The sequence below is a fragment of the Lagopus leucura genome, unplaced genomic scaffold (genome assembly GCF_019238085.1).
Source record: "Lagopus leucura isolate 7727_CA_CO unplaced genomic scaffold, USGS_WTPT01 Super-Scaffold_100018, whole genome shotgun sequence".
Lineage (NCBI taxonomy): Eukaryota > Metazoa > Chordata > Aves > Galliformes > Phasianidae > Lagopus > Lagopus leucura.
Window position 1 is genome coordinate 14,289,318 of NW_024962272.1, and position 25,694 is coordinate 14,315,011.

Genomic DNA, 25,694 nt, shown 5'->3' on the forward strand with positions numbered 1-25,694 from the left:
TGGAAGTATGAAAGTAAAGACAGGTACTACTACACACTTTTACTATGAAGAAGTAAAGGAAATTCAAATCATCAAAAGCCCAGCTCTTGGACAGGAGCTAGAAAACACAAACAAGCAAGGACTGAATTAATCATCAGCAACCAGATAGCAAACTTGCATTCTAAAAAGTTTTTTGGCCATTCTTTTCTGCATACTGAGGCAGCCAATGGAATGTTAGTTTGATCCAACTTTTAGGAACACTTCTTTGAAGAATTTATGAAGTTTTTTCTACACATGGTGGATCAACCTTATTTGGTAAATTAAGCTGTACAGCATACACCACAAAGAAAAAGCTAGGATTATATTCCCTCAGGGTCAAGCAATGACAAACCAGTGGTTTTATATATTTCCTCATTGGTAAAAATAAATACTTCAAAGTTATGCTAAATCACAAGAGGCTAGGTAGCATTCTTTAGGCACAAAACAGTATTTTTAGTTTACTTCATACATTTGCTAAGTGAAATAAAAATGAGTGTGAGAAGTATTGTAAGTCTTGTGTGATTACTGGAAGATATTTTGACTTTTAACTGTCAACTACTAGCATAAGAGCAATGTCAAGTAGAAAGCAATGTAGATCAAAAAGCTCAACAAAGAGTATATAGTATACAGTGTGGCTTCTTCACCTTTCGCATACACTTCAGAACCAGATGCCAAGCCCCCTGTTAAGTTTGCACTTAAAATCAAGCTGTGCCCTTTTAAACTATAGCAACAACAACAACAGAACAACAAAGCGAAACAGAAAAAAAAGTAGTATTGCTAAATGCTATATTCTTCTTCAAAATATCAAGCTACAGAAAGTTATAACACTACTATTTACCTGAAAGGAAGATATGAAACACTGCCAGCCAAAACAAGCTTGTATGCATCTTCTGGTGATTCTTTCAGATATATTATCTGTTTTTATGGAAAAAGAGGGAAAAACTATCTTAAGATTCACAGAAATAACTTAAAGTTACTTCTTTACTGCAGAAGACATAAGTATCACAGAGTTCAAAAACACTGTGAAAGACTGTTGTGAAGAGCAAAAGAATACAAATGTGCAACAATAAAATCAAGCAAAACAATAAAAAATATTCGTAAACCATGAACATATATTCTTAAGCAAAATGTATAGATTTGTCAAATTTCATTTATTTTAGACTAATGTGAAGATACTGGCAAACATATGAATTGTCTGTTCTACAAAAGAGTACATGTGCTCAGAAGATAAGATTAAAATAATAACTTGTAAATGTTTTGATTTTCCTATAGCAGTACATTTGCATTATTCTAAATCCTGGACTTCCTCCTTCATACTGGTGAAGCAGTGTTCAGTAATTAAATCCAGATGTCATAAAGGAAAAGTAATAATCCATAGTTCCAGAAGCAAAGTCCTAAGAATAAAATGAATACACTTGAAACACTGCAAATCAAACTTTTAGCTGTCAAAACCTCTCAAAAAAAAGATAAAAATCATGAATACCACCTAATGACATGAATATCGATGGCCTTCCCCCATGAAATACCTGATCACTCTTGTATATCCTCTAACAGTAAGGCCTACTTAGGAAATATTGCATAACTCTTTCATTATGCAAATCATGTCTTCCAGTAATCAAGAAATATCCCCTACGTGGCCAGGACAAAAGAACTGTTAATAACAAAGCAGTCATTATCAGGTTCAATAATTTCATGTTAATACTTCTTATTTAGAACTGCATTAACTAAGCATTAAAACACTTCAGGAAGTTACTGTTTCATTAAAGTTCCATAAATTTATTTACACCTCCTATATAAGTAAGCTTTTTTGTTACAGTTTATCTTTTATGTAGAAATCATCATGAGTACTAATTAAATACGTTATCTATGACTGGGATACAGGACTTGAAAATATTCCAAATAAGCTTGCAGATGACATTGAAGTGGAAGGAGCTGCTGAATCCCTCAAGGGTAGAGGGGCACCTTGCAGAGAGATTTTGCTAAATCTGAGGGCTGGACAATCACCAGCTGTAAGAAGTTTAAGAAGAGCAGGCGCTGGCTTCTGCAGCTGGGATAAGGAAATCTTAGATGTATGTTCAGACTGGAATGAGAAGTTGGAGAGCAGTCCCACATGAAAGGACCTGAAGGCTACGCCTGACGGCAAGTTGTACATGAGGCAGCAATGTGCCCTGGCAGCCTAAAGGTCCAAATGTACCTGGGGTGCACCAGGCCCAGTACTGCCAGCTGGCAAGGGGAGGGGCTGTCTGCTCTGTGCTGCACAGCCTCATCTCCAGCACTGGTGCCACAAAACAAGAAGCACACAAAAGTATTAGTGAATGTTCAGAGGAGGGCTATGAAGATGGCAAAGGGTTTCAGGGCAAGTGGTACAAGGAACCAGCTGAGGTCTCTGGGTGCGTTCAGCCCAGAGCTGGGCAGGCTGAGGGGAGGCCTGATGGCAGCTGCAGCCCCTCACAGGGAGCGCAGAGGCAGCATTGAGTTCTGTTCTCTGTGACAGAGACAGGGCCCGAGGGAACATGGAGCTGTGTGAGGGGAGGGCAGCTGGGAGTTAGGAACAGTTCTGCATCTGCATGGAACAGGCTGCCCAGGACAGTGGGCACAGCCCCTGGCTGCTAGAGTTCAAGGAGCGTTTGGACATCGGCCCCATATGTAGGGCTTAGATTTTGGGTACTGCTGGGATGAGCCATGGGCTGGACTCAGTAGTCCTCATGGGTTCTTTCCAATTCAGGAAGGATATCCTATGACGTTATTATTTGAATTACTCACAAAAACGTACATTATTTTCACTCTCATTTGGCTTTTTTTTTTTTTTTTTTTTTTTTTTAAAGTTGGCATCGCCATACAGATTTCATTCTTTTTGCTGCTGCAAAATCAGTTTGAACAAATGGTCTAATTTGTGTTGGTAATATCTTCTCCACACACACACACACGCACATACACAAGCATTCCTGAGAGTTGGAATGGGAGGTAGAAGCGATATTGAAAAAAAAAAAAAAAAAAAAAAAAAAAAAAAAAAAAACCAAACAAACTTGAAACATATCTTCAACAGACAGCTAAAATACAAATGGCAACAGGTGACCTTTCTTGTTTCTCCTCTGATTAGATAATGCTAAGTATTTTCTGGGCATTCTTCCTATGCAATTAGCAAAACCAAAGGAAAGAAAACAAAAAAAACAAACAAAAAAAACCCACACAAGTGTTTTGTTTAAATAATCTACTGTAGTAACGAAAACTGCATTTTTTCTGTGTTTTCACTGAAGTGGTGTAAGTGAAATTTATATTTCAACTTGCAAGCATATACCTAGAATTAAAAAAAGACTTAAAAATTTAGATAGGTAGGTAGATCACTTAAGACTTAAAACTCCTCAGTTGCTTTCTATTCTGCAGGCATACGTTATACATAATTCACTGCCTGAAATAGATACAATGATCATGTTAAAAAGAATTCCAAGTTGTATGTTTTGATACAGTCATATTTAATGTCTTGGAGCAAAATGAAAACAGAGTTCCAGCTTCTATATGAACAAAGCACCGCTGGCTTATCAGAGAAAAAGTGCTGCCCCAGAAAAACTAATAAACCAGAGACATAACATGGCACTAACAGAAAGAACTGTAATTAAACAGCAGTTTGTACCCAGAAATGCATCACTCTGCAAAAAGCAGTGATTCAGTGCTGCCAGGCTGGATAATAGAGAGCAATACTTGTACAATAGGCAAACAGAAAGGCAGCTAACTTTAGCTAATCCTTTAAGCACCTGTAGCTCACAAAGGAAAAGGATTCCTCTCACATTTCAGTCAAGCTTTTACCGTCTTCTTGAATAATACAGGCTTCAGCACAAAAGCATGTTTGCAAATGTAACAGCAGCAAAAGGAAGTTTTTATTGCCCTAATGGATATGTTACAATAAATTAAGCCTAGATAACACCACATGATATTGAAACAGGTTAGTTCTTAATTCTGAAATGACATTACTAATGAAGAAACACATCCAAATGGATATTCCTTGACATAATTACATGAACATTCACCACAGACAAGCACATTTAAGAAAGCCAATGTGATTTTCTAATGAAAAATTCTGAGTACTAGAATATCTACCATCACTCAGTACATATAGAAAAAAAAAAAAAAACCACACACACTGCAAGGAGATGGGTTTTTTTAGTGTGCATATGAAACAATATATAGTACATTCACTGAAGGAAGCCCTTTGATAGAGTCAGATCTCTTAAAATTTCTGGAACAAAAGCAGATTGTGGTACATTCTGGCTGTGATAGCACACGTAAGACGTGATGCGTGGAACAGTTTCAGAAACAACAGTGGATGAAACTGCTGGATGGAATTCTTGGTGAAAAGCAGTTTACAAAAACTTCAGGTTAGTAGGAGGATATCTGGGCAGGTGCAATAAAATGGCGTATTTCAAAACAAAGAATGGCAATTCAATCTTTACTGTAAATGGGAAATACTACAAATTGAAACTTCATTCATAAGGAAAGTATCCCAGCAGTAAGACAACACAAGAAGCAGAAGAACAACAGAAGCAGAAACAAGATTTTTACTGGCAGTTTAAGACCACAAAAGAATCCCAGCAGGAAATCTTGGATGCGTGGAAGTCCGGATCAAAGATGAATCTCTGACTGGATTCAGGTTGCTAGTGGACAAGGTTCCCAACATATGTAGGTTCTTCTGAAAGCAATGTTTTCTATTATTTCCATGGAAATTATAACAGATCCAAAGAGCACAATAACACAATTTGATACAGCAAATTCTCATCTACAGAACTCCTTTTTTCAACAGTCACTACCATTAGTGATGCATTTTCATCAGCAGTGAACAAGAACTGCATTCCACACCTGCAGAAATCTATATCAGTACTATCACTTATTGTCATTACTGAAACACACCACCCATTGTCTCACTGTGCTCACATCCACTGTTTGGTCTTCTTGTTCAACAAGCATCAATGAATGTCAATAGGTGCTATTTTTATAGCATGGGGAAATTCAATGGCACCCCTTTGCTTCACATGCACTTCCACATCAGATGCCATTCTGTCAGATTGCCCCTCTGCTGCCATCTGTCACATGGCAATGAAACGTAATGAAATGGTGGGAAAGTTAAACTTCTACTGCCATAATATTAACATTCACCTCCGACACTGTGAGCCAACATAATCAAACAGGAAACATTAATTTTGGAGCAGTCTTCATAGAAAGTGACTATAGGTAGGACTAAAGAAGTGAGAGATGGAGCTACCAAGCACAGGGAAGCAGCAGACATCAAAGCAGCAGAAGCCACATCTGTGTTAGGATGTGCGTGAACTAGCATAAATGCATCTGTAGACTGACAGCTGGCAACAAAGTGCTGACATTTGTACTGCAGACTTCCGGAATTTTATTCATTTATTTATTTTAACTTCATGCTAGTCCTACTCTGATCCTATGGACTGGACATTCATTAGCTGTTGGGATTGCTCATAGACTGCTCTATGAAGTGAACCAAAATGCACTTACCAAGGGTTTAAGGATACACTTCAAACCACACATTCCTTATACAAACCTAAACTTTACTAGACACGCTGAGAAATACCTCATAGTTCAAGGTCAGTGACAGCTACTTTTTCTGACTGGGAGGAGGTCACTAAAACCTTAAAGGCGAATTATTTCACTGGAATTATGTCAAAGGCAGTAAATTAGAGAAGAATTAGAAGTAATTAGAGTGACCTTGAGCAGACAGGATTGTTTGAAGTCAGAAGAGTTTTAGAAGGCACTTAGCAGAACTGAAGTTTCAGAAAAAGATGAAAATGTGAATGTTGAACTGACAAATACGAGAACAAAGATATTTATTGATACGTTTGTAAACTGATGAAGTGTGTACAAGGGGGAGGACATGAAATGGGAAAAGACATGCCTCTAGAAATATACAACACTTAAAACCAGTTTGACTACATGCTGGATCTAAACTTGGCTACATACATTTCCGCAGGATTACAGAAATTTTCATACACAAAGCTGTTTTTTGAAGCTAATGCCTATAAAGCAACCACCATATTCAAGAGAAAGATGTGCGAGTATAAATTTTAAGCAATTAAATTACCTGTTGTATAGTAGAAACTAATGTTTTCTGGATACTTTCATGTATTATTGTACATACAAACAGAGAAAAGCTTATTCAAAGTTTACAATCATATCTCAAGGGGCTCTCTTGTTTAGGCCAAACATTCAAAAAAAGCAGCTTTTTAAAAGAAACTTGAAAATTATGCTTGGTGAAGATCAGAAAGAAAGCATGCAAAAGTACAGTTGCATTGGTTTTAACATTTTCCTACAATCTCATGCAAGTGCAGACGCATGTACATACATGCCTACATACACGCACACACAAAGACTTAAAGCCTTTACAAATCCTCTTCTTAAATATATTCAAGAAAATTATTATAATAAAGAACTGACATCTTTCACAATAACGTTTTTTCATTCATAATCATTTATGTACTACTACTTTAGAAATTCATTTTCTTATGCACACAAAAAATTAAATCCTACAGAACCTCAAAATACAGCCAGAAATTTGCCATTGAGCTTGAACCATTAACATTGCTCTAATCATCCTTTTCATTTAGGACATCTGTTTCTAATTAAAGGACTGGTTGTAGCTCTGTGAATGGTCAAGAACCATCCGAGCATTGCATACTCTCAAGCACTGCTCCTGCCAATTCTGCTATGTAGTCCAACAGCCATTAGAATGTTCGTTCAATGAAATGAAAAAGCTCGTAGGACTAGGCTACTGAACACACAAGATTCGATTACTGTGAGAACTCTTATCTGATTTATACTACTATTTTCAAACCAGTTCTATTTTAAACAGGCCTTCTAGATCAGTGTTGCACCTACAGAAACACTATTCACATTAGGATGAAAAGTACTGCCAGTAGAAAAGAGGCTTCTTAATCCCCAGAACACCAAATTTTGGTATTCTAAACATGAGTTACCATGTGAAAGAGTAATACTGCACCCAAGGCAGAATACATTTGGTAATAGATACCTGATATACTTTGTTGCTTTTTAGGGAAAATAAAGCTATTTAAATAAGCTACACTATTAGAAATCCTATTAACTCAAGTCTGCAAACAGCCTTTTAAATTATGTTCATGATGTGCTTAATAACCAACTTTATCCTCCTGATCAGCCCTTAAGTGAAATACCTACTTAAGTTTGCTGCCCTCACCACACATTTTACCCCACTGACTTAAAAAGGAAGACAACAATGATAAGATTCAAATTCAACTCCTTACAAGTGTATTTTATGTGATACAACGTCACATAAAACATCACTCACTTAATATAATCTGAACCACTGTAAACTACAAAAAAATACAAATCACCCAATTCATAACAAACACTGTTACTGCTGTGTGACCGAACATAACCGAAAGCTGGCACACATGCATAATTTTACTATAAAAGTATCAAATATGTTATTAAAACCTAAACTGAACATACTAGACAGTTAATACATTAAACTTTCTAGCAATATTTCATAGAAGAAAAGGTTACACACAAATTAAAAAATAAATACATTAGAATACTCCTGTATGAAGGTGTACTGTACTAAAAAAATGCCCATGTAGCCAACTACCCTTTTATTAGCATAAACACAGCTGTCAAGTAGATAGAAACCTCCAATCATTTTTAAAACAGGCTGAGAGGGGCACATAAAGCCCTTCTAGCTGGAAACATCAGTACTTCACACCAGCTAAGAAAGTAAGCCAATACTACTATAGCAATGAATCCCCTGAGAGCAACACTATGCAGAAATGCAGTCTGGAAAGAACACAGTAAGGAAGAACCTACTAGAAAAATCAAGAAAAACTGTTATTACAAAAACTCATCATGATTTCCAAAATATTATTCAGATGAGGTAAGTTTTTAGAGATCTTGAACACAGAAAAAGACTTGAGGCAACTTTTGCTTGTCTCAAATACCAGTACTTCTTTGTTCATCTTCTCTCTGCCTTTCAATTGACAAACATAAGCTTTCTTCACCAAAATGTAGCTGAGAGTGAACACAGTTTACCCACCTATAATTTGAGCACTGTATTTGTTACCCATTTACTACCACTCAGCTGGGACCACTAAACAGATTTACCTCCTTTTCCATGTCTTAGCCAGAGATAATTTTTCAAGTTTCACAGTAAAAGCACAACACCTCAACATTATGTAGGCTGGTGTTAACTGCTTCTACAACTTCCATTTCTTACCCCATGTTAGGCCCACAGTTAGGAAGACCACCATCAAACCGGAAAGGCAAAAACAGTACTATGGATCAGAATGGATGAAGGAAACACTGCTTACCCTGAAGAAAGAAGATCAGAAAATAGACAAAGCACAGAGATGAGTCCTGGAGAAGGTGACCTGAATTACAGCAGTTCATGGGGCAGTACCCCCAGAGGGTCGCCCTCCAAGTACATAATTAGTGCCAGGCCTGAGAAAAGAAAGACTGTTACTAAGTTAACGCAGTTAAGGGGACAGGGGGGAATTGGGTGATCAGTGCACAGAGTAGTACATTTTCTTTCTTAATATAGAAGGGGCAATGGTGGAAGAAGCAGACTTTCCTCACCCACAGCCAAGTCCTGGCGAAAATCAAGAGAAGCCACTGTAGATATCAACTCAGAAGATCACTGCTGCTTTGGTAGAGTGGTAAGGCCTGAACAGCGCAGACAGCTTACAAGGAAAAGCAGTTTTTCTTTAGAAGGTGAAGAACAAATGTTTTTTCCCCCTCCCATCTTTCCCCTCATCCTATCCACCCCAAATAATTTGTGGCCATTCAACTCCAACTAACCAAATGTGGCTATGCTTTGTGTGGCTGAATGTATACATGGAATATTATTCCCATTATGCAACATATCATACATAAAAATTAAACAAAATACAAAAATATGAAGGCTACTCCAAAAGTAATGCCTCCAATTGGATTATGTTGGCCCACAATGTTGGAGGCAGATGGTGGTACGGCAGTAGAGGCTGAAGCTTTCACCAATTTTTCATTACATTTTGTCACCAGGCAGCAGAGGCAAGTCTGGCAAAATGGCACGTGACACAGAAATGCATATGAAGCAAAGGGGTGTCACTGAATTCCTCCAGGGAGAAAAAAATAATACCCACTGACATTCACTGACACTTGCTGAATGTTTAAGGAGACCAAACAGTGGATGTGAGCACAGAGAGCTGGTAGGTGGTATGTCCCAGCAGTGGCAACAGCCACAGTCTAGACAGCCATGCACAGATGTGCTCATCCATGCAAATCAGCAGGTTACAACCAAGGAACTGTGTAAGGAGCTGAATATTAAGCTTCAATACACTGGAAATAATGGTGACAGAGTTGAAATACTGCCAAGTTTGGACCAGGTGGTTCCCACGAATGCTCACACAGGAACAGAAATAATACTGTATGCAAGTCTCTCAGGACCTATTTAACCAATACGAGACTGAAAGTGACAGTTTCCAGGACTGGCATCATTACTGGTGACAAGAAGTAGTATCCCCACTGCAAGCTACAGTGAAAACAGCAGCCCATACAGTAATGCAGTGGCTTTCCAGGGAATGAATTTCCCACTCAAGAAAAGGTTCAAGATGAAGTCCTCAGCAGACAAAGTGATGTGCACTATCCTTTGGGATATAGGAAGGGGCCATCCTTCTGGATTTCCTGGAACCTGGACAAACCAGTAACTCTGAGACACCGACTAAGCTGAAGGCTCAAAATTCCACAGAAGAAGACACGATCATGCTAGGCCCATATTGGTATGAAGACCATGGAGCACACTGCTAGTCTTGACTAGACTGCCCTAACATATACTCAGTGGATGTTCCTGATTTGGCACCTTCTGATTTCCATCTGTTTGGGACAATGAAAGTTGGACTGTATAGGCAACTATATTGAAAAAATACGTTTTGTAGCTGAGAATTTGTGCTATCAAATAGTGTTGTGCTCTTTCAATCTGTTGTAGTTTCCACAGAAAGAAATAGGAGGCATTACTTTTAGAGTGACCTACATAGATGAAAGATGAACAATATGAACTAAGGTGAACTAAGATCTAAACTGTTAATATTTACACTGAAATATCCTAGAAGCTACATATATAACAGTGTACTGGAAACTCTGTTCTTCGTCTGTAAGTCCTTGTTACATTGAAGAGCCCTGTAGCTTGAGTTAGGCTGTGCTGTCACATCGAAGTACACCTGGAAAGAAGCAGCAGATACAGGAGGGAAAAGAAATAAGCATGTAGTCTGGATGACCCCTTCAGAAACTATTTCCACTAAAGGAAAGAAAGACAAGTTAGATGAAGATGGGAGATGTGGGAACATTATAAAACACCAACTATGAGGAAGAGACTGGGAACAGACTTTGCTTGTGAACTGGAACACTAACAACTGCCCTTTCACTTCACCACAGTTAATGAAGATCTTTGTCATTGCAATATTTGTCAAAATGAGCACATATCTGCACAGTTAATATACACATACATACGTATTTAAACAAAAGATGCTGAATGGTAAATCATGCCAACATACTGCAATTCCTATAAACAGAAGTTAAATAACTCTGTTTAAGAATTCTAACTTCAGGTTGATGAGCCTTTAAAAGACAGACTTTCAAGTTGCTAGTATAAAAATACTGAAAGCTTATGAAGACATGCAAGTAGACACAGCTACATACAGTTCATTATAGCTTTAATGCACTTATGTGTTTAAAAATAAAAATAAATAAAAAAAAAAAAGAGTATAAAAGACAAACAAACTTACTCCATCTGTGCTTTTCTTAAGTGCTCGCAGACAGTTATTCCAAACAAGTAGGAATTCCTGAAGAACTTCTATCCAAAACTATGCATAGGCCATCAAAGGCCTTATAACACACACAGTTTTCATGACTCACTATGCGCTCACTATTTCCCCATTCTATTTCCTTGCTCTTCCCACCCAGACTCCCCCAGTATGACGCAAGGCCACACAGCTCCTTGATCTAAGGAGATCAGCTGAAGCGGAACCCACCATTAAGCTTTTTTTTTTTTTAAAAAAAAAAAAAGAGATTGAACTTGAAAAAATATTCAAACCATAGAAGACAAAATATGGAATGGCAATCTATCTATCAATCTATCACTTCTACAATATGGGATAAGAAATAAAATGATCCAATTCAGCATTACCACACGGTATATATCCTTCTTCGTCAAAAAGCTATGCACTCTGAATTGAAGTAGTAGCTGGATGCTTAAGCCTATGTTTAAAATAAATATGACCTTAATATGCTTCCTCCCAGTCAGGAATTACACTTATGCACATACATTCATTAGACATTCTGTGCAGATCTTAAGCCATTGGATGCTTCACAGAAAGCAAGAACATGGAATATGTATGTCTGAACACTTCAGCACTGTTTGTTGTAATTAAGCCTGCCTCTTCATGAAAGATCATCAAAGTGTACCAGGGAAAAAAAGTAAGCCTCAGGGGCACGGTTTGTGATCTTCCTTCATGGGAATCCCTCCCACACCAATCTGGGTAGACATTATATCTCACTTATAGAAAAAGTGACACAGGATCCAGCTAGAGTTACCTCACCATCTCTGATTCATAATTATCCAAACAACAAGCCTACCTACCCGCAAGGAAAGGATTCCTTCTGACTGCACACTGTTAATGTGACATGGCAAGCCTTATGGATGACGACCTCACAGAAGATACTTGTTAGGACTGTTTTGATTTTTTTTTTGTAAACTTTTTAATAGTCAATAAATTTTCTATATAGCAGATTCTGCTCAAAATGTCAAGTGCTGGGCTGCACATATCACACATATTCAGAATGAAATTTTAGGAAAAAACAAATACATTCCAGCTAACAGCTGATAGATGAAATCATTCCACTCATGCTTTCTAGACCTGTAATGCAATTAGAAGAAGTTTTCCTAAAATTGGAAGAAGCTTTACTAGCTCTTCACCTAGTGTAACATCTTAACAGCAAACAAGTTCAGTAACTCACGTTGCCAGTTTCTTAAGAATACAAAGAGCAGCAGTAACATCCGTAAGGCTCCTGTTTTTCAGATAGCAGAAGTGGCAGACTTTCAAGTTAAGTTCTTTATTCATAATGATTACTGTAGAAAACAGATAATAAAGAAAACCTGGGAAGCAACAAAATAGGACTTGCAATGAAGTAGGGAAGCAGCAAGAAGAAGACTGTCAGCATGGTTTAATACCGTATACCTGCAGAGCTGGTAAACCAGAATGACCTAAGGCTAGATGAGCTCTGATCCTTCAAATTTTCAACATCAAAAACACATTCACCACTTTGTCTCAAAAGCAAATAAACAAGAAGGAGAGAGTGTTACAATCAAGCCATATTACAAATCAAAACAGAACAGAACAAAGTTCATCACATATTTCGTAATTAAGCTGTTTGTGCTTTATTCCTCAGCAACAGTTTCGTGCAGCAAGTACTGATTCTTTCAGATGTCGCTGCAATGGAAAGCCAGCAATGTTTTCCCATTTTTGCAGCCAAGGACCTGACTCAGCACATCTGCAGCCACTTGCTACATTCCCAGTCTTTTATACTGGCTCTACTACACAGTCTTATGCCTTCTAATAGGTTAACCAAAAGGATCATCTCATGGTAAAAAAAGAAGAAAGTGGGAAGAAAAGACATATTTAAATGTGTTTGCAAAAGGAATTGATATACTGTACTTTGTCCAAGACAATATTTGTGGAAAAAAAGGAAAAAAAAAAATCAGTCTTTTTTTTCTAAATGAAAAGATGCGTACATTTTCTGAAATTCAAAATGCTATGACAAATAACGAAACTCAAAATTTTTTTTCAGAGGTGACTTGTTGCTTTCTTTTCCTTATAGGAGCACAGATCGTATTGTAAGAAAAACAAAACAAAACAAAACAAATCCATCAGTACACCTGCTGGACTTTAAAAATTCTAATAGAAGGCAGCACCTTACTGTAAGATACATTAGTAACAATATTGTCCAAGAGAAAACAAGTATTTTTATCTTGCTGTTTTAAAAAGTGAGTATGAAAGAACGAACACATTTAACTTCTTATGCAATAGTAAAAATTTTAATACTTACTGCGTAGGAGCCTATGAGAAACGCAGCATTTGCTTGCTTTTTTCGATCAAAGCCAGTATAATGAATTATTTTCTTCTTTATCAATGAAAATGACTGTATCAAGAAATGAAGAATATTATAATTCTGCTGTTTAAATGTTTCATGTCTCCTCTTCTAAAATTAGAAGAATGCAAGGCTCAGTTCATTTACTTTCAACCATTTGTATTGACAAGACAGAATACATTGAAGACAAATCCCTCAGAAGCTTCAGAAGAGTCTACTGTATCTCCACCTAGATTATTCCAAGATTTTTCACGGTATCTAACCTAAATAATTTTACAAAATTACACTAACTTACACAGATTACATGATTTTTTCTTTTTCTCCTTGAATGTGTTTAATATTTCTGACTTCAAGTCCCATGCAATAGATATCTATCTATGTGAAGTAAATACATAACATGGCAGTAAATATATTACATTCTCAAAACCATCACAGATAAGTTAAAGTCCCAACAGCACTAAAAACATAGTTGAGGTGTTTTTTGAAAAAAAATCTTGATACTAAGATTTCTACTAATAGTTGCTTCTAAAATATCTCTGGATCTGGAAAATATAGGCTTAAATAAAAAAATTTTGAAAACCTTTTTAATTCTTATGAGTTACAACGTCTTAAAATTTCATCTAAGTGCTTTGCATATTGTTTATCTGATTATCTTAGGAAGAAGGTGGAATAGCAATGCCAATAGGAAGGACACTTATCTCTATAATGGCAGCAAAAACTACCCCCTACACTATAAAGGCAGCAACTCTTCACCGCAGTGGCCCCGGGCAAGCACCCAGTCCTCAGCAACAACCAAACCATCAGTGCACTGTTAACACTGTGTAGGCTGAAAGCAAGGCATAAGTGTTGACTCAAGTGATAGCAAATAACCGCATATATTTTGACACACCGGATGAACACGGTGCTCTGAACGGACAGTAATACGCAGGTGTGCTTTCCAGTTCAATATAGGAATTTGAAAATAGGTTTCAAGATTGAAAAAAAAAAAATTGGTTTATGTTTGCAACATAATTTTCAGCTGATATAAACACCCCACCTGCAAATTTTCAGATTGAATGCATAGAGTTGCAATCAGATATTCAGCTAAAAAATCTGATCACATCTCTTTGCCAGACTTTTATACGCTTTCCTTTATAAGAAGAATATCCTTTGCTTCACAACCATACCTTCATACCTCATATCATCACTTTTTGGCAGTGCACATATTTGTGAACAATTGTGAATGATTACTGAATTATTACCAGAAGAGCAAAATTTAATCAAAAATCTCTGATGAACACCTCGTGAGCTCACTAAGAATTGCAACCACTGTCATCAAACCAGACTGATCCAACAATCACAATAAGGGTCACACATCCCATCAGTTTTATTATTTTGTTCCACTGCTTTTTTGATGTTTTAAGAAAAAAATTAAAAATTAAAATTTTTGTTACTTATAAATAAACGATACTGTAGGCATTACTTTCAGAGCAAGTTATTTATATGCAGCCCAAGACAATTTCTCTGTACTTAATGCAGTCCAGGCAAGCCAAAGTCTAAGACATCCATGCTGTGAACAGAAGAGAATCTTGTCTCAGGTAAACCTTATCTCTATAGTGACAATATGAAATGGATTTATGAAAACTGATGCCAGTGACAGACACTAATACCCTCTGCAAAACAAAATAAAACAAAAACAAACAAACAAAAAAGAACAAAACCACACTTCAACTTTCTTAAACTACTATGCTCTGCATGCTTTCCAATTTTCATAGTTCAATAGTCACAGCTTTTAAGATCTAAGCAGTTTTGAAAAGGCAAACTGTGTTCACATTAACGCTAATGAGATTTTTATCTGCCTAACAGGTTTTATAGTTCAACTTCTTGAGTTAGAGGTCAACTAACTTGAAGTCATTGATTTCATCAATACAGGAACTCACTATTTTAAAGACACTGTTTTCTATAAAGAATTATCTGAATTACTAAGCACCCCATGACAACAGCGTGTGCATGACAACTCTTCTCTAGGCCACAAATCAAATATCAAAAATCAAATACTGTTTCTTACAGAAGAGGTGTCAGTACCAGTAGAGGAATATAAATTTAAAAAAAAATCCACCATTACAAATCTAACTGAGTCTGTACTCATTCAGCAACTCATCTTCTAGGAGCTTAATATTAGTCACTGCCACGAGAGCAAATTTTAAAGGCAAGTGGCTTTTCTCCTTCCTAAATGCAAGTAAAGGAACTTTGCATACATTTTCAAAACTTAGCCTTATTAGGAATACATGAAAGCACCTTAACAAAAGAAACTTCTGGCCCATTTGCTTCTGTTCTTTACAAAGACGTGAAAATTGAATACTAAAACAAGCATTACCTTTAATTTCTTGTTTAGTTTGCAGCAGTATTTGTAGACCATTGCCAGATTTAGTGGTCCAAAATCTCTATAGAAGCTAGTAAGAGAAAGGGTAAAAACATTTATTTATTTATTTTAATTCAGATAGTTTAAGCTAGATGCACAAAGTAAGAAGTAGTAATATACATATGAATCATTCTGAGCACGTAAAAGTCTTCTTACATATGTACTATTTTAACTGGAACAATAGCTGTTTCATGTTTTCCACACACCATCACACAAGGTAGAATACTCAAGATTTGAAAAATTCAATCACTCCGTGACACCAGTCTAGAAACCCTGTTTTAAAAGCAACCCAAATGCCTGGCTTCAAAAGAAGGCAATGAAAAGTAATTTAAATATTTTGGGAATATGTTTGTCTAGATATACCTATTGTTCTTGTACATTTTATGGTAAATTACCTCAATTAATTGAAGATACAGTATGCACTACTGCTAAAGAAAAGCAAACACAGAGAATAAATATTCATCAGCCCTTTTAAAAACAGTATGTTTTTGGTTAAAAACACTTCAAGAATTAATAGCATTCCAGATTGCATACAAAGACATATGCTGCTCACTACCCAGCTCATAAAAGCTTGAGTCAGTTTTGTCAGCTTTTTCACTAATTCCAGGAAGTTTAGACTCTCCACTTAATACTTTGGTGACTAAAGACATCCCTTTCTGCTCAATGGCTGAATGTAGATTTAGGAGTATACGTTGCTGCAACATGTTCCAGTGTCTTCTAACAACCTGGGGTATAATGAAAGCTCTGAAAAGATTTTTAAGAAATCCTGATGGGAAGCAAAGAAACCATTCTAAGCCTTATAAATAATTATGGCGAGTAAGTCTGAGTCTGACAGACACATATTATTAGCTCTGTAATGGGAATAGTATGTTTCCCTCAGCTACATTTAAACACAGGACATCAATTAGACTGGTTTCTCATTTTTGTCATTCTGACTGATTTATGGTAATAATTGTAAAAAAAAAAAGAGAAAAAAGAGAAAGAGAAAAAGGAAAGAAAAAAGAAACATAAAAAGGAAACAAAAAAGGAAGAAACAAAAAAAAAAAGGAAGAAACAAAAAAGGAAGAAAAAAAAGGAAAAAGAAAGTCTATACTTACTTTGCATACACAAGTTCATTGTCTACGCAGAAATAATGGGTATCTGCAGCTCCACTCTTTGGTTTTTGGCAGAGAATTGCGAAAAAAAGGCGATCTGAAAGGCAGGAAAACACAGCTTTCACAAACACCCTATTTTTCTGCAGCACGCCCGCCGGCAGTACAACAGCTTCCTCCTGCCTCGTCAGGTGGCAGCGACACGGCTCCGAGCTCGCAGCCCTCCATAGACCGCCAGTGCCGGACACGGACAGCAGGGCTGGACCGGCTCCTCTTCCAGGTAACGCAGGCCAGGCCGCACCGGGGCCCTCTGAGCATGGCAGCCGCCAGCTGCAGCCTAAGCGCGCGGCACCGACGTTAAACCGAGCCGCAAAATGTCTCGAACCGAGCTGGGGCGCGGCGTTTCCAAGAGGAGCGCCAGAGCCTAGCCGGCCCCCGCCATTCATCCTGCTGGGGACACCCGGAGCCTACGCTGTTTTGGTGCTCCTTGCTGAACTAGTTAAGGCCACTCTCGGTATTCACATTGAAATAAAACAAAACACCAAAACAAAACTCTCTCGAAGGGCAGCTGCAGCCGCAGTGAACTTTAAACACGAACTGTGCTGTGGCAGTAAATTGCTGCACCTTTAGTTACTGATGAATAAAAACAGGCCTTGCAACAGCACAGCCATACTTCTGTTTTTGCTGCTGGGGAGGAAAAAGGAAAAAAAATGCATATATTTATTTATTATATATATTAATACATATGGGAAGCAAAATTCAAAACCTAAAAGATTGTTTTGCACTAGTCTCCTAGAATGAATACATTTACTTAAATATCTGAACATCACCTATGGATAAGCACAGAAGCATATGTAAAGATCAATATCTCCTCTTCCTGAGAGCAGAAAAAAATCACTTCTGTTTCAAACGAAAATGATTAGCACTTAGGAGTCATTACTTGCACGTTACAGAGGAAAAGACAGGGAGCCCCAGAAAAGCATTTGGGACAAAACATCAGGGAGGAGGGAGCCATAGCTCCGTGTCCCTCTCCCCGCCACAGATTTCCTTCTCTTGCTCTGTGCAGCTAGGTCTATCATCATCAGAGGCTGCAGAAGGTATACTTGCTCATTCAAAGGAGAAGGGGGAAAAAAAAGGGGGGGGGGGGGGGAAGGGGGGAGGACAGGCTGCTTTGCTAGTTTACTCCCCTCTTCCCTGAAAACGAGCACTAATGTCCATACAGAAAAGGACTGACCACATACAAAGAAGCAAAACTGAGAATGGATAAGATATAATATCTAGGGATTGTGTTTAAACTGGTGTTGCTAGATGAAATCCATGTCAAACTACAGCCCTGAGCTATGATTTCACACTGCTTCTAAAGTGATGTAACAGCTAGCTACCACGAAGTTTATTATAAGGCAAAGTTTCCTGTTGGGTTAGATGGCTGGACACGCCCACAGTGGGCTAGCAGTGTCCAAACACATCCAGTATTCCCACCCCCAGTGGCACCTACTCTTTACACTCACTGTTTTTGACTAGGACTGAGCCCTCAGTGCACTCAAACAACACACACACCAAGGTCTAGACAAAATGGCTGCAGTGCTTAGGCTGGCATGCCACCTTCTTGCATGCCAACTTGTTCACATAAATTGTACATCACTTTTGAAAATATGAAAGCTCTACAGAAGAAGTAATCCCAAATCCTTAAATACTAGAGAAGGAGCCAAAAAAAAAAAAAAAAACCAAAAAAAAAAAAAAAACCAAAGAAATACATTTTCATAGGTCCAAAAACTAAAAATAATGTAGCATTTTATTCAAAGAAATGACTTGGGAGTATATGAATCACTTGCTTCCTCAGTGCACCAGCTTTTACTGAAAATTTTCTGCAGCTTTGCAAAAAGGTCCAACAAAAATAAGAATTCATCTCCTGAGTGAATAGAGAACATGTGGCCTTTTGAATAGCTGTTGGCATTCAATTCCACATTGGTATCTTTAGATTGCATTAATTGATGCCATTCTAAAACACCTGAAAGAATTTAGCAAGGAGCTCAAGCTTAATAACTGTAGAATCACCTCACAGTAAGAGCTGCATATGTCAAATGCCAACATCCTGACAAGCTGTCCTTTCCAGCACCCTACTAACAATTGCTCTCCATTATGTGAACAGCAGGCTCCATCTTTTTGAAAATGTTTCCTACGAAGAGATTTTAGTAATAAGCTGTGCAGAGCAGTCTTTTCCCATAAGCCTATCTGCCTTTCTGGCAGCCTGATAGGATACAAATGGTAACCGCTCACTACATCTATTTTTTATATTTTTTTTTTACAAATGTATTTCCAGTTCTGTTTACAGCTACAGCGTTACCAAAGATTAGAGTGTTAATTTTTGAACATGAGTAACCAACGCTGTGAAACAAGGATTCCTCCACTACGGATCCAACTGCAGGACTGGTGTCTACACATGAAATACACTGGAACACTGATAAATGCACTTCAGTAGGACTCCACAACAGCTTGGGCTACAGAAGCAAAACTTCCACTGCACTCTTTGTTAACTTTAGCTTTTTAGTACTTCATTTACATATAATCTAATTTAGTACTTCCAGATTCTCACAAATTTCTGATAAAAGGTAATCATAAAATTATCATAAACTAGAGCAGATCCTTCTAATCATCTCTCAGAAGAATAAGAGCAGAGCTTACTGCCTTGCAGTCTGCATCTGCACTGCAATTAGAACATATGACTGCAGTACATTAGACGTACTTCAGTTATGCTTAATTTTGTTTGCTTCAAATAACAAATCAGTTAAAATACAGAAACATGGACAGTTGCTGGGAATTAATTTTAGTAAGCTACTGATGTACAACAAAATAAGTCCGCAGACCCCACCTGAGAGTTGTGATCTCACAGCTTTGCTACTACAAGTACTGAACTAGTGAGATTAAAGCTACAACAAACATCTTTGTTTACAAAAGCCATAATAATCACACATCTGATTCTGTATGATATGCACACAGAAAGAAAAACATTTTGCTTATTTTTCTGCTCTACAGTGCTCCATGGAAGCCTAGGTATAGAACACTAAGAGCTATCATTTCACAATTGTGTTCACTGGAAAACAGAGACAACAAAATCTCCTTGCTTTACCTCAGTGAGCCTGATGCTTCTATGGGTCCACTGTGAAGGCCTTGAAGAAAGCAATTTCAATAACTCAGGAGGCATCTAAACACCAATCAGGCACTCGCTACAGGTAGGACAAGTCTGCATACAAGCAGCAAAGATTATTTCACCGAAAGAAAAACTCAGCACTGCTATTGTTAACCAGATGCCTCAGATGAGAAATTCGAGTAGACTGACAGTATTACAAAATACAGTGTCAGCTTGTTTTGAATTATAAGGAATGAAAATAGAGACTTATTTACTATTCTAACAGAACTGCATTTCTAAAGCCAGGGTTAATGCATGGTATTTTGTTACATTAAGAACTCCAAAATAGGAGAAAGACACAAGAGAGAACAAAAAGATAAATTGTGTTGCAATATTAAGATGAGAAGTAAAATTGTATGGTATTTTCCTGTTAGTCATCTTATCCTTGAAAACATTCATTCACTCATCTTTACAAATACGATTCGTATTTAAGTGATAATACAGTTGACAATAACAACAATAGCTTGGCCTTCTGAAAGAGGAAATGAAGGCACACTAAAAAGTTAAGGAAATTTTTATTTACCATGAAAAAAATATTTTCAGGGCACATCATGATTGATGATTGATGTGTTACTTTACTTAAACAAAGTCCTTGATCTTAGCTGTTCTCGTCCAGTTTATAAGACTACATTACAAGTGTTCACATGACGTCAGCACTGGCTTAGATATTAAAAGTTTTACACTTGGCTTTAAAAATCTTTATTTTGAGACAGACCGATGAAGTCATATTGACAAAAGATTAAATACAACTTTTGTACTGAGATGTAGCTGAATAATAGAACTAATTGAGAGTCAGTCAAAATTTCCCTAAATTTTGTTTTTGTAATAAAAAAAAGAACAAATTTGGTTTCTTCATAACATACAAAATCTATAATGTCAAACCAACAATATGGGAAAAACAAAACAAAATATTTAGTCTCCATAGTCTCCAACAAAAACACACAAGTAAGAGAACAAAAAAAGCCCTCAACCTATCTATCAATTAGCATATTGAACCGGATGCTCTTTTTAAAAATTTCCAAGTGACTGAGGACATTTTTTCTGGAGTTAGTTCCACACTGCAACCAACTGGATACCCACTGAACAGGAGGACAAACAAACATCTGTGAAGATTCCCTGTGGTGTTCTATCAGTTAAGATTTAATTCCTTGTTTCATTATTGTAGTTACTTCATTTTGGAATTAACTGCTGGAGGGAAGCGAGAGAAAAACATGCACCTTTTGTGCAAAGTTTATGCCTTATTATTGTACACTTTCATTAAAATGTTATTTACAAAATCAGAGCAATGACAACCTGACAATGAAGGGAAGTAATGAGTTTTTAAGCTTCTCACACAAAACAGTTACATTTCCTTTAGATCATATAAATTATTTCTTTCAGAGATCTGAAGAATATGAGAATATGCTTCCAGTAAACAGAAGAAATGTATTCAGTACCAGAAAATTGAATTCATACCATCCAGACTCACGCATTAGTTGACAAAGTGGTAAGATTTATTGTGCAGCTTAACAGACGAAAATAAACAGTTTTCCAGAAGCAGAGATTCCCTGAACTACACTTAATAGCAAACAAAAATATTTAGATTGATAAGTGCAATTCAATAAGAAATAAAGAAACACAATAATTGTGTTGAGTATGATATCTATGCATAACAAAGCATTACCAACTCTGTTACGTATCAATGTAACGTCAGGCAAGACAAAATCTATACATTTTTATAGCTATTTGGGATGGTTTGTGCTGTTGTCTTCTTCCACAAAGATGAAAATGAGAGTAGCCTGAAATGTTCTTGATGAGTTCAGGGCTATTTTGTAAGCAGAGAAGGTAATGCTAGTATTCAGTCTCCATGGTCACTAGAATATTCTCCATTATGTCCAAGTGCAAGAGTGAGGCCTGATACTTTAATCTGCTTCCAGTCCAGAACTACTAATTCACTTCTTGGAACTGCATTATGAGAAGGCAGAACTGACAGTCCAAAACCTGAAATAACTTTTAAAGCAGTCAAAGGAAAAGGTGAGCCTGTAGGCTCATTCTCTCTCAGGGTTTCTTTATTGGGAAAAAAAAAAAAAAAAAACAAATGTCATACCAATGCAATGAAGATTAGGCTGTAACTGTTCCATTATTAGAAGCTTGTAAACAGCAGCCATGACGAGCAGTATGAAAATAAGGGAACATGAATTGTTGTTGAATACAAGAACCTAGTGCATTTTAATTGAGTTTGTTATGCTGTGTACTGATGTACATGCTGAGCTCCCATTGAAAAACACAAGTCAAATCCTAGGTGATGTGCTGCACTATTCAAACAAGCGAGCATTTCCTCGGAAGAGAAAACTCAGTAATGTGAGAGGCCTGGTCGGTGCAGGAGGTGTGCCTTGGCCCCAGACAGATGCTGCCCATGACTGGTCATAACGCTGTCTGTGGGGCTGGGCAGGGCTATACAGCATTCTAGTGTAGGGATGTACTCTGATACCAAAGAGCAACACCTGCCTAATCAGAGGTTTCTACACTGAACCCTAAAATTGTGCTGTACCTGTACAGATAGTTACAGCTAAGAAGATATGGAAAAATAAAGACTTACAGAATTACAGCTCTGCAAATAAACATGCCATTATGTCCCTGTGTAGACTAGACTCCCCAAAAATATAGTTTAGGCTGGAGTATTCCAGTTTTATTCCATAGGTCTATTAGAGCATTTTAAAATGAGGATTCTGTTACACTTTGGGAATTTACATTCTTCCTACATCACTATGCCCGGTTTCCAAAACACTGACAGAATCTTAGGATTTTCTAAACACACTGCTATTTAGGACACATGGCCGTTTAAATACTGTTGCTTCTCAGCAAGGATGAGATCTGTGCTTTTGTCCACGATTGTTCTCAGTATTCTTGCTGCTCTCTTTACATGCAGTTTACCATTTGTCTTTTATAGAAAAGAGATGAGGCTTATTTCTTTTTTTTTTTTTTTTTAAAAAAAGGAAGTTGTAAATAATGCCATTTCCAAATGTGATACAGCACACAGAAAGTCCCTTTCTGTGTTTGTTCCTATATGAACTAAACCCAGACTCGTCTCTTGGACGTGGAACTGAGGGAATTGCTTCAGCCGCACCTCCGCGGCTGCCACACGAACATCGGCTGCTGTCGCAATGCCACCACGGGCAACGCATGGGCACCGCGCGGGGCCAAGACAGAACACATCAAGACGGCCGGTACGAGTATTACGTCCACCAGCTGGCACGGAGGGACACCAGCCCCCCAAGCACGCAAAACTAGACTGCTGGGCTGTTTCGCAGATACGCATTTTGTCGGTTTAATTACTCTTTCTCTCCGCTCTGTTCCAAGCCAAGCCCCAGCGTGAGGCACTACTCGGCGCTGCCAAACAAAGTTACTCAGTGCACATTACGTTAATTGTTCCGAAACGCGCCCAGCACCGCCGAACCCGGCACAACCCCGCTCCAGCGCCATCCACCCGAGGACGTCGCGCCCCACTCCCCACCGCCACCAACTTTCTCCCGGACCAGCCGAGATCGCCTGGCGGGAACACCGGCGCGGCGCTGCAGGAAGCGGCGGGAAAGGGGGGCGTCGCCCTGCTTCACTGTCCCGGCCCCGACTTGCGGCGCCCTGCAGGGCAGCCCGCCCAGCCCCGGCACGCCCCCTCACCGGTGATCTGCACGCAGGTCTCGGGCGCGGCGGTGGAGGGCGTCTGCCGCCGCTCCTCGTCCTGCTCCTCACCCCCCGCCGCCCTCGACGCTGCGCTCCGAGTTCTCTTCAGAGCCGGCGGCGGGCTGGCGCGGCGCCGAGCTTCGGCCCAGCTCTTCCGCTTCATGGCGGAGGCGGCTGCGCCGCTACCGTGGGTGCAAAACGACCCGCTTCGTCCCCGCCGCGTCCCTCCCCGCGGGCCTCGGGTTGCCAGGGGAGGGACCGGCAGCGAAGGCTGACGCGTCTCCGTGGACACCGCCCACTCCCGCCGCTTCATGCACCTTCGCCCCCCCGCCCCCGCCGCCTCTGATTGGGTCGGGGCGGTGTGGCGTCACCGGCGCGGAGCGGTGGAGACAGTGATGTCATAGCAGCCTCGGTAACAGGTGGGCTGGCCCGGGCTTGCCGCGGGGCGCTAGGCGGGGCCGCCGACAACCGCCACCATTGGTGCGTATGAGGCGAGTCTGGTAACGTTCCGCCTGCCCGACCCCAGAGCTCCGAACAGGAGAGGTGTCCTAGGCGGAATCTCGCAGTTTGCGCACTCTGCTTAGGATTTGGAAAGTTGGAAGAGCTGCGTTTATATCTAACACACAGCAGTGTGTTCCACTACAGCACGTTTCAATACACTGAAATAAGTGGAGCACTGCCAGTCCTCCACTGCAATCCGCAGCCCAGATCATGCCTTGTACAGGGTGAGCAGCCAGCGGCTGTCGCCCATGTTTTGCTGCACAACTTTTTAAAGACATTGTTTTTAAATAACAGTAAGGGCCGTAGCTGCCCGTGGCCATTCACTGTGTATGTGGGGCTGGACTCACATGGGCTCTGGCATGCAGTGGGTGCTTGATATATGCAGGGCTGATGTTTTCCTTAAAGCTGTGTTTCTGCTGAGCCTCGTATGGTGTTCTTCCTCTCCTTGGCCCTCATCTTGTGATTCTATCTGAAGGTTTTGCTGGTATAATCAAAAATCACATGGCCTACTAGCACTGAAATGCTGGGATGAGTGGCTTCATGAGCACTGGCAAACAGCAGCTCCAATTGAGCCCTTAGGAGTGCACAGTTGTGTTCAGTTCCTCTATTGAGTTAAAACACCACAACAGAGCTGTTCCACCATGTACTTTTTAAGTTCCACTGAAAGCAAAAAAGTTCAAGAAATGACAAGACAAGCACTTCCTTTAGAGTGGAAAGCACTGGGCAAATGAATGTGAAATGACTGGAAAACCAAAGTGGAACTGGAAGTAGCATCATGGCTCGTATGGCTGATTGCATGTATCAGCATGGAAGTGCTATGGTGCACGGGTACCCTGCATCCCTTCACTTCCAAGTTTCCACTCTATCCCACTGCCCCATTGTGCTTGTGGCAGTGCTGGGTCTGTGGGAAGCTGCTGTGAGCTCAGGTTGGGTGCTGCTGGCTTGGGCTCAGGGTCACATGGTACTTTCACATTAACAGCATCCTTCTCTTAAACATGTGCTACCAAAATGTGTGGGTAATTAATACGGCTAATGGATAGTACCTCCTCATGTAATTACATTACTCAACATCATTATTTTTCTTAAACCTTTTATTTTTCATCAAGGAGCATTGCATCAATTTCACTTGAGCTTAGTGGTGTAGAGCTCCCAAAAGTTTGTGCTGGGCATGACAATGGCCCAAATGGACACAGGGACAAGCCTTTTAATTTTACATAGGCTTTATCCTTGTGGTACTCCTCAGGCTGAAGACTGGTCAGATTCTGCAGAAGAGCTGTGCATTAATAACAGCAACTTATAGGAATGGTCAAAGATCAGCAGCTTCAGAGGGGCCACATTCCTCAATAAATCCTGGAAAATCTAATTTTGAAAGTGGCTCATGCCTCAAAAGAGAGCAAAGTCTGCTCTATTTTAAATTTAAAAAATTATTGAAAGCAATAGACTCTGAACATAAACTCTTATAGAAAAAGTTGCTACAAAATCTAACAACCACAATCTACGATGTCCTCACCTCAGCTGTCTATGACAGAAACAACTAAGGATGTTTTTTTCAGATATACATAAGGTATTTTCTGCTGCAAAAATTAACAGGAAAACAGGTAAGCAGCTGTGGCCTATTCCAAAACCAACTATCTGTTCACAACTACATTTCAGACACAACCCTCCCTGTTTCAACAGA

At 39.0% G+C, this 25,694-nt stretch overlaps 1 protein-coding gene and 1 long non-coding RNA gene across 5 annotated transcripts in view; both read right to left on the reverse strand.

The window, feature by feature from the left end:
- CDC14B (cell division cycle 14B) overlaps positions 1-23,678 on the reverse strand; it is a 46,018-nt gene extending 22,340 nt beyond the window's left edge. For all 4 annotated transcript variants that reach the window (XM_042877353.1, XM_042877352.1, XM_042877355.1 and 1 more), the window contains exons 1-5: positions 23,513-23,678; positions 16,675-16,768; positions 15,533-15,608; positions 13,135-13,227; positions 857-933 (exon numbers count right to left, since the gene is read on the reverse strand). In XM_042877353.1, the coding sequence (XP_042733287.1) occupies positions 857-933; positions 13,135-13,227; positions 15,533-15,608; positions 16,675-16,768; positions 23,513-23,678 (506 nt within the window). The remainder of the gene's footprint in view (positions 1-856; positions 934-13,134; positions 13,228-15,532; positions 15,609-16,674; positions 16,769-23,512) is intronic.
- LOC122183441 lies at positions 4,147-8,995 on the reverse strand. Its single transcript, XR_006180261.1, has 3 exons — positions 8,632-8,995; positions 8,367-8,496; positions 4,147-4,702 (listed from the first exon to the last, which is right to left on the reverse strand). It is a non-coding gene; the product is annotated as an uncharacterized LOC122183441 (long non-coding RNA).
- Positions 23,679-25,694: the final 2,016 nt, after the last annotated feature.